The sequence below is a fragment of the Microtus ochrogaster genome, unplaced genomic scaffold, assembly GCF_000317375.1.
Source record: "Microtus ochrogaster isolate Prairie Vole_2 unplaced genomic scaffold, MicOch1.0 UNK97, whole genome shotgun sequence".
NCBI lineage: Eukaryota > Metazoa > Chordata > Mammalia > Rodentia > Cricetidae > Microtus > Microtus ochrogaster.
Genome location: NW_004949195.1, coordinates 980,384 through 990,392, shown reverse-complemented (window position 1 = coordinate 990,392; position 10,009 = coordinate 980,384). Strand labels below are relative to the sequence as shown.

General features: G+C 45.1%; 1 protein-coding gene across 4 annotated transcripts in view; it reads right to left on the bottom strand.

Annotated features, from left to right (window-relative positions):
- The window catches only part of Rnaseh2b (ribonuclease H2 subunit B), a 48,360-nt gene that overhangs the window by 11,571 nt on the left and 26,780 nt on the right, over positions 1-10,009 (bottom strand). For all 4 annotated transcript variants that reach the window (XR_003376720.1, XM_005371068.3, XM_013355125.1 and 1 more), the window contains 2 exons: positions 9,520-9,601; positions 7,916-7,958 (listed from right to left, as the gene is read on the bottom strand). Coding sequence is in view for 3 of the 4 variants with exons in the window: in XM_005371068.3 (XP_005371125.1) it covers positions 7,916-7,958; positions 9,520-9,601 (125 nt within the window). In the remaining variant the exon portion in view is untranslated. The remainder of the gene's footprint in view (positions 1-7,915; positions 7,959-9,519; positions 9,602-10,009) is intronic.

Here is a 10,009-nt window from a genome sequence, read left to right as displayed (position 1 = left end):
GGCTCAAGCAGTGGTTCTCAACCTGTGGGTCATGACCCCATTTTCACAAAGATCACCTAAAAACATCAGTAAACACATATTAACATTACACTTTATAACAGCAACAAAACTACAGTTATTAAGTAGGAATGAAAACAATTTTATGGTGGGGTCACCACAATATGAGAAACTGTATTAAAGGGTTGCAGCATTAGGAAGGTTGAAAAATCACTGGTCTAAAGTTAGTCTGGCCTTTACAGAAAAATTGCTGACCTTGGATCTAAATCCAAAATGATAAAAGCATAAATTACTTAATGTTGGAAACTGAAATTAAAAAAATAAAATAGAGGGCTGGAGAGGTGGCTCAGAGGTTAAGAGTGCTGACTGCTCTTCCAGAGGTCCTGAGTTCAATTCCCAGCAACCACATGGTGGCTCACAACCATCTGTAATGAGATTTGGTGCCTTCTTCTGGTCTGCAAGTATACATGCAAGCAGAACACTGTATATATAATAAATAAATAAATCTTTAAAAAAATAGAAAACACGAATGGAGGAGAAACTAAAGAAATATATTACTCGATATGTTCAAAACACATTATGTTGATATATGAAATTCCTGAAGACTGAAAAATTATGTATACAAATATAAATTATATATACATACATAAAAATAAAAGGCTAGGATTCAACATAGTGTCCAGTGGGGCAAAGAAGCTGACAGACAGGCATGACAGGACATGGTACAATCCTAGTCACTCATAGATGGAGATGGAGGACTGTGAGTGAGGTCCAGGCCAACCTGAGCTGTATATAGAGATGCTGCCTCAAAAATAAATAAGTGGAAAAATAAAATGAAAATATTTTTAAAAGAAAGGAGGAAGTATCAGGTGTGGTGGTGCACTCCTTTATTACCAATACTTGGGAGGTAGAGGCAGGTGGGCCTCTCTGAGCCCCAGGCCAGTCACAGCTACAATGAGATCCTGTCTCGAAACAACAACACAGGAAAGAAAAAGAAGAAATACTTTATTCCAGAAGGTCTCAGTGGTGAAAACCAGACTGGAAGGATGTGGGATTCCCCTCTGTATGCTGTGAATATGCTCATTCATGTACCATTGGTTAATAAAGAAGCTGCTTTGGCTGTTTCTGTCTACACTGGAAAAATGAATCAGTAGTTAAGAGCACTGGTTGCTCTTTGGAAGATCTTCGTTCACTACCCAGCATCCATATGGCAGCTGACACAGTTCTGTAACTCTGGACTCTGCAGACACTGCACATATGAAGGCTAAATACTGACATATAAAATAAAAATAAATAATCGGTCGGGCTACCAGTTGTCATGCAGGGCCTCTGTTGAGGCTGCATGTATCTGATCACCGTTTTCAGAAGTGATGACCCATGTTAGTCTCCAGGGTACATGCAGACTTTTTTGTGAGCTGGTGGCACCGCTGTAGTTAGGAGGCAGATGATTGCCATTGCCGGATCACACACAGCTTGAGGGGATGATTCCTTGGGTCTCTTGATGTTTCCCATCCATTACCCTGATAGTCTTCCTTTAAGGTGAAAGGATCTGCTGGTCGTGGCATGGGAGTAGTGGACCCAAGTGGCAATACTGTGGACCTTGAGTGCGGTCAGTGTTGTCAGCAGAATTACATAGGGTCCTGTCCACTTGAGTTCCCAAGGCTTCGTCTGGCGTCTGATGTGGGAGTGTCATATATCAATCTGTTGATTTCATTGGTTGAGTAATAAACAAACTGCTTGGGCTCATAGCTTAGAACATAGGTGGGTGGAGTAAACAGAGCAGAATGTTGGGAGGAAGAGGAAGTGAGGTAAGACGCCTCAGACAGAGATGCCTTGCTCCCGGCTCCCAGGCAGACGCCTTGGAGAGACGATACTCCACTCACTCTTGCGGGCAGAGGCGAGAGCTCTGCTCTCTGAGGCACATGCGATGAAGCTCCGACCCAGGATGGATGTAGGCTAGAATCTTCCCGGTAAGCGCACCTTGGGGTGCTGCACACAGATGATTAGAAATGGGCTAAATTAATATGTGAGAATTAGCCTAGAAGAGAATGGGCCAAGCAGTGTTTAAATGAATACAATTTGTGTGTTGTTATTTCGGGGCATAAGCTAGCAAGCGGCTGGGGTGCTGGGGACACAGCCCCACTGCTCCTATTACTACAGGCGTCTCTTGACATACACCCAATCTCCTGGCCAGAACCTGTGGGACTGGGGTGGGGGCACCAGGTTCATAAAGCTCTCTTAACTTAGGTCAGACCTCCTTGTGGCCCATTGGATTCCCCATACAGCGTCGAGGATTTCACGGCCAGCCAAATCTGCTAACAGGTTTGCCTGGAGATTGGGGGTAATGGGAGGTGATGTACCAAACATGATCTCAAACAGGGTTAGTCCCTTCTGGTAGGGGTAATTTCTAACTCTATATAGGGCAAAGGGAAGGAGAACCACCCTATCTGTGCCAATCTCTAAGGTCAATTTAGTTAGGGTCTCTTTTAGCATTCTGTTCATCCTTTCTACCTGTCCTGAGCTCAGGGGTCTGTGTGCACATTGCAGTTTCCAATTGCTCCCCAGAATGGGCTAAATTCTGATTTACCCCAAATGTGGCCCAATATCTGAGACCATCATGGTTGGAAAGCCATACCTGAGCAGGATGTCTTCAAGTGGTTTCTTTGCTACTACCTGAGCTGCTTTATATTTGGTAGCAAAGGCTTCGGCCCATCCGGAAAGAGTGTCTATGAATACTAGCAGATGCCTGTAACCATACTTGCCATGTTTTATCTCAGTGAACTCTACTTCCCAGTAGGCCCCAGGCTTCTTATCTCAGTCAAGTCCAGGATTTTTAGGGTTGGTTGCAGTGTTGGTGAGCTAAGAGGCTTTATAGTTAGTAGTGATGTCAGTAATTTTTTGTTGTATGTCTTTGATTTTTTTGATTGTCTAACCAAGTCCTGCATTCTCTGGGTTCCCATATGAGAAGATCGATGAATCCTGCTGAGTAACTTCTTTCCCAGGTGTTCAGGGAGGACGACTTTACTGTCTGCTGCCCTCTACTATCCATCCAGGCACCGCATCATAGGGGTCTTGATCCAGGATCTACCAGTACATGTGCAAAGACTACATTAATACGGTGTGCCATCTGCCGGGTGCTTTTGTCTGCCAGGTTGTTTCCACTGGGGATGGGTCTATCTCCTCTGTGGTGCCCCGGGCAATGGATGATGGCCAGTTTCTTGGGCAACCTTTTTAGAAGGGTCAGAATTTCATCTTTATTTTTGATGCTTTCCCTCTTTGGTTAACAGACCCCCCCCCCTTTTTGCATATGCCCCACGCACATGCGACGTGCTCAAAGCGTACCGGATGTCGGTGTAGATGTTAACCTTTCATACTTCCTCAAGGCAATAGCTCTGCCCATATTGCCTACTCTGCAGTGGTGACCGCTGTCCTCACATACCTTAGGCCATCCTGCATGAAGCTGCTGCATGCAGTCTTGTACATTAAGTGTCTTGTAGGTCTGACCTAATGCTGTGTGCTTGGGCAGGATCCTGAACGGTAGTGCAGTGGTGCTTCTAGCTCGGATCCAGAGCTGAGGGTACCTGGCACCTGGCAAGTTATTCTGGAGGGGTTTAGCAAGAGTTTGATAATGAGTCATTCTGTCATTGCCCAGGCATCGATCGGATGGCGGGGGTGGTTATGGTGAGGTTTTGTCCCAAGATCAGTTTGTCAAATGTCCTTGACTAGCTGGACCACAGTTGCTATTATATGGAGGCAAGGTGGCCATCCAGCCGCCACAGGGTTTAACTTCTTGGACAGGTAAGCTACAGGCTGTTGCCAGGAGCCCAGTGTTTGGGTCAAGACTCCCTTGGCTATTCCTCTGCTTTCATCTACATACAGATGAAATGGTTTAGTCACATCTGACAGACCCAGTGCTGATGGCAAGAGTAGGCTTTCTTTGAGTTTGTCGAAGGCCAATTGGTGGTCCTTGGTCCAAGTGAAATCCCAGCCCTCCTTGGTGGCTTCATAAAGGGTTTAGCCAGTTCTGCAAAGCCTGGGATCCATGGGTCACAGAGACTTGCAGAGCAAAAGAACTCTCTCACTTGCCTGGCAGTAGTAGGTATAGGGATCTTAAGCATTGTCTCTTTCCGTGTGTCTGAAAGCCAATGCTGTTCTTCCTTTAAGATGTACCACAGGCATGTTACCTGCGGCATGCAGATTTGGGCTTTCCTGGCCAAGGCATGGTACCCTAGGTCTCCCAGAGTTCGTAATAGTCGCTCAGTCCCAATTAGGCAGGTCTCTTGATCTATGGCTGCAATAGTAGGTCACCAACATACTGCAACAATTTGATATCTGCATTCTGTACCCGGTGCTCACACAGGTCCTCCTTTAGAGCTTCAGCCAAGATTCTTTTGAATCCCTGTTGTAGTCTCGTCCATGTCAGCTGGCCATTGACACCATCTCTGGGTCATGTCATTCAAAGGCAAAGTACTGTTGGCTCTGGGGGGGCCAAGGATCTTTTAGGTCTGGGGGCAATGAGTAAGTTGTATGGGTTAGGCACTGTAGGGTGTATGTCAATCACCCTCTTGTTGACCTCCCACAAGTCCTGGATCATTCTGTAATCATTAGTGTGAGGCTTCCTGACAGGCAGCAGGGTGTTTTCCAGGCCGACTGCATAGGCCTGAGGACCCCCAAGTCCAGCAACCTCCTGATGTGGGGTGTTATGCCCTTATTGGCCTCAAGAGGCAAGGGGTACTGGCAGACCTTGACTGGGTTTGCTCCTGGTTTGGTTCTTACATATACAGGGAGGCAATGCTTAGCCAGCCCATTCCCCGTCTGGGCCCATGTGGATGGAACTTCTGAAGCTGTTTCTCTAGTTGGGGGTAAGGCTCCATGGCTACCAGATGTAGCCTCTACTCTTCCGCCTCACTACTTGTCACCAGATATGTACACGGCTTCTCCATCTTCATTAGGCAATTTAGCTCCTGCATCAGAGAAATGTATCTGGGCTTTCATTTCAGTTAATCATGGGCCTATAAGGGGTACGGGCACTCTGGGATCACCAGGTTCCAAGTCTACCATTCTTTGAGTAGTTCATGAATAAAGTCTGGTACCAGTAGCATCCTGGATCCAAGTCTTTTTGTCTGTTATGGGTCCATCAGCCCTCAGTAACACTGAGTTCTGGGCTCTTCTGTCCACCAGAAAGTCAACTGGTTTCCCCTCCACTCTTAGGGTTCCCCTGGGCTCGGGGAGGGGGATCTGAACCCCATCTCCCCTAATCGCTGTCCATGTCTCGCTGTTTCCAAACTTTGGTATTTCTCCTTGCTGCCTTTCGAGGGCATGCTTTAATCCAGTGCCCTTCCTCTTTACAGTACGCACACTGATTCTTTCCCACGCGGGCCTTCCTTTATTACCTTTTGGTTTCCTTTCTTCCTCTCCAGCAGCCAGGCGTCGTGAGAGGCTCCCACGCTCCTCCGACTCCTCTGTGGCAGCGCACACTCTAGCAGGCTGTCGTCGGATCTTGCGCTGCTTTTTGTCTTTCCTCCGCACTAACCCTATTATCATAGAACTTTTCTGCCACTAGCACTAAATCCCAGACATTCTTTTCTCTAAGGTCGTCTAGGCTTAGCAATTTTTCCCTAATGTCTGGAGCTGACTGCAAAACAAAAGCCGTCATCATCATGGAAGCGACTTCAATGTCCTGGGAGTGGGGATCGTAGAGCATATACCTCCTAACGGTCTCCTCGAGGCGCTCCATGAATGCTGCTGGTCTCTCATCTGCTCTCTGTATCACAGCATGGATTTTACTCCTATTAGCGTGGGTGGCTGCTCTGAGACCAGCCAACAGAACCTGACGGTAGACCAAGAGGTTCCTCTTACCTTCATATGTATTATAATCTCACTCAGGACGAATTAGAGGAAAGGCTGCATCTATAAGTGGCTCAAGTTTTGTGGGCTCTCCTGTGGGGCTGGGAACCAATTTCCGGGCCTCAATCAGTACCAGGTTCCTCTCCTCTGCAGTCAGAAAAATTTTTAATAGCTACTGGCAGTCATCCCATGTGGGTTGATGATTTACAAGAAAACTTTCAAGGAGACCAATCAGTTTACTAGGATTTTCCAAGAGAGGTGGACATAGGGCTTTCCAACGATAGAAGTCACTAATGGTGAAGGGCCAGTCACGATTTGGTTGATTCCTATCCTTATCTGGGGCCCCTGCTGCTCGAAGGATTTCTGTGCTAGAATCAGGGTAATCTCCCCTATGGCTGCGAGTCCCATGAACTGGTCCCTCTCTCACTGGGACCAACGGAAGAGGGGCAGGCTGGGTGAGTGGTTGGGCAGGTGGGGCTGTTGCACCACCATGGGAAAGAATATAGGGTGGAGGGGGAAAGATTTCTTCCTCTGTGTTGCCCCTTTGGAGGATTTCTGGCTTAGGAGCAGAAGGAATGTTAGCAGGCAGCTCCTTTTCTCCTGGCCTCCAGCTCCCAGACTGCTCCTCAGAGACAGCGATGCTACGAGTCAGCCAGCAAGGCTGGGACACAGCTTGGACTCCCAGTGTGGGCGAGGATGGGAACTTGGCGAGTGTGGTCTGGCAGGGCTGAGATGCATCGGGTGGTGAACACTCTGCAGCGGCCAGAAACTTAACCTGTCGAGGTAAGAAAGATTTAACCCAGGAAGGAGGATATTGTACCAAATCACACCAGATCACAATGTAAGGGATGTGATCTGGGTATCCTCCCTGGGGTCTGAAGAAAATGCCTTCTATTGCTTCTATGAGGATTAGGTTGAAAGACTCCCTCCTGCGGCCACCCAGTGTTAAGAAGTTGGCCATTCTGATCATTAAAAAGTTTAGGCTTCTTAATCAGAACTGAAAGACTACGAGCACGTACTTTTACGTCCAAGTAGTGGGTCAGAAGTAGATCCATAAGAGAAGCTGTCTCTTCCATTGCATTCATCTCAGTCAAATACACAAATATAGACAAATTTAAACACTATAGAAAACCAAGGGCACAGAGAAAGAACTTGCCGCAAAAAGACCAAAGACAGAGAAAGAAAGACGGTTTGTCACTCTGGTGCAGGCATGACCCACTCATGGCAAGGCTCCCAAATACCGTCCAGAGAGCATAGGGCTCTCCGGCCTACCAGACACGAGGTTCCCGTGGAATCATAGAACCCAAAAGTTATGCATGTGTCTCAAAATTTCTAACGAAACCACAAAGCCGATTTTGGTATTGCGATGTAAATTCAAGAGGATCTTTGTTTAGCAAGCTTAAGTTCGGACCACAAACCAACACAGCGGGTGAGAAGAGAATGCAGCCTGAGTTCAGAAAAAGATAAGCTTTTAAAGGGAGAGATGCAGCAAGTAAAGGTCCACGTCTTGTTGTCTTGGGATTGGGTAAAGAGGGTACAGAGTAAGAGGATTTCTGAAACCATTGGTCAGTTTTTGGGTGCGAAACCCTAACAGAGAACCATAGATGACTGACAAGGTATCTGTGAGGGCAGGATGTCTTCAGAGACATCTGGACCTCGTTTACTTTTCTGGTCTCACACCTTAACTGGCTGTCTGTTTTAAATTTCTCTATCACAGCACATTCCTGGAACTGAGGTCAATCCTAGGTCACCAGTTGTCTTAAAAGAAGTCCCATCTTTTAAGATAGAGTCTGTGAAGTCACATTGCACTTAAATCTCAGCATACCCTAGAGTGAGTACTCAGAGCTGTTGAGTCAGCTCTCTAGCCCTCACCAATCTATGTTAATAGAAGCACCTTTGCTAAAATCAACAAGGTTTACACCATTCAGGAAAAATCTACAAACTAAAACAGCCATACAGTACAAAGTTCAAGTTATACTATGTCAGGCAAGCAGTCAAGACAGTTGAAGTGACGGTTAAAAGCACAGTAGTTTTCTAAGTCCCTAAAGGTGTCTTGGTCACAGTTTCTTACCTTTGATGGAGGGTTTGGAACAGAGGTTGGAGGTTCTGGAAGCCTAAGGAAGTTAACAGTGAGAATCATGGTCAAGGTATGTCTCACATCTCATAGACAACAGAGAAGCTGTGGTGAGTCTTATCTGCAGAGAGACCCAACCTTTGCTCATCCTGCTCACCTCAGAGAGGAAGGCAGCCTAACGAATGACATCTTACCTCTTATGTCCTTACATAAACATAGCCATGTTTATGCTAAAGACACAGTTAGAACCTGTTTTGTTGAAGTCAGTGGCTTACCTTTCACCTCCATGACTGCATTTTGGCAGAGGAGCATATTTTTCTTCATAAATGACAATTTATTTAAATAAATGACATTAATTTAAAAGTAAGAAGTACTGTAACTATTGGGAAAAGTCACCCTACTGTCTCTCTATCAAAGAATAGTTTACTTTGCATTATCTTTCACCCAAAATTCAGTGTAATGGAAAAAAGTCAGCACAATTAATGGAAAGGAAACAAAGGCCTCTATCAAGACAATCAGCTTGGGAATCCAGAGAACATCAAGCAGAGAGACAGTTAGTAAAAGCAAGCCATCAACACCTGCGACTGATCAGGAGACCAGTTTCCACTACAGTTTTCTGAAGTAGATGTGATGAGTTTTTACTGTCAACTTGACACAACCTAAATTACTCAGGAAGAGAGCACCTCAACTGAAGAGATGATGGGCCTGTGGGTACATCTGTGAGGTACTGTCTTGACTGATGAAGGAGCACCTGCCCACTGTGTGCAGCACCATCCCCAGGAAGTGGGCCCACGCTGTATAAGAAAGCTACATAAGCAAGTTAATACGAGTGTCTCTTATTACTCTGGTTTCTGTTCCAGGCTCCTGCCCAGGTTTCCCTTGAAGACGGACTGTAACTTGTAGGTCAAAATAATCCCTCCCTTTCCCAGGTTGTCCTTGGTTAGTGCTGTATCTGAGTAACAGAAAGCAAACTAGAATAGCAGGACCTATGGAATTTGTTGGAAGCAGCAACTATATTATCTCTTATTATATAATAAAGAAGAAAAAGGATTTAAACAGGATCAAAAAAAGTTATTAAGTCATCAGGCATATAAAACTTTAATACCAGCTACTAATATCTTGAAAATGAACAAGAAAATGACTTTAAGACACATTAAAGATCTTTCTAAGGGAAGGCTACAAATAGGGTCATCCTAAAGACCAGTCCACAGTGATCTGAGCACTCAGCACCAGGAAGGCACTTGGTGGTAGAGATCTTATAATTAATCGTGCTTGTAATTTTTAAAACTATTACTGTCTCTTTTTACTTCCCATCTCTCTTAAAATGATCACAAAGAACCAAATTAACTGCCATAAGGGATAAAAATTTAACACATATTATCCTCTAAAACTGCATAGAGCTATATTTTAACTCTAAACTTATTTTACTACAGTCAGTTTCTATCAAATCAAATCATTCTGCTGAATGTCCATTAAGAATCACGTCCTGTTACACAAGGCTCACATTTCATCATAACCTGACACTCCATGCCACTGAACCACCCCCTGCCAGAAGAAGCATGAAGGAGCTTGGGGTCAGACTGGAGATGAGTAACACTTACTTCAAGGACTTAGATAAGTCATCACTTAATTCTTTAGGGATGTAATCAGAGATCAGACCATGGGCATAGCGAACATAGTCCTCTGAAAGAAACAGAATACGGAATGAAAAAAATAATTAGTAATAATTGCAGTGGTTTGAGTCAAATTGACCCAAGTTTAAATTCTTGTTCTACATGGGTTTGGAAATTCACTGAAACTCTACTCTCAGTTTCTGCATTGGTAAAACAGGGATACTAAGACCTACCCATCAGGAAAGGAAAAGTACAATGGATGAGATGTAAAAAGGGATGCTGCCCCAGGCGTGACTGCACAGAGATGGCCCTAAATACCCCTTTACAAACCAAAGACTCAGGCCAGCTTTCTTAGTTAAGACCCAAATACAAATAAAATCACAAACCAGACCTAAAAGCAAGAATTGTTTGAATCTTTTTTAATGGCCATTTTTTTGCAAGCCTGCTTCAATAAGCCGATTACTGAACAGGAATGAGT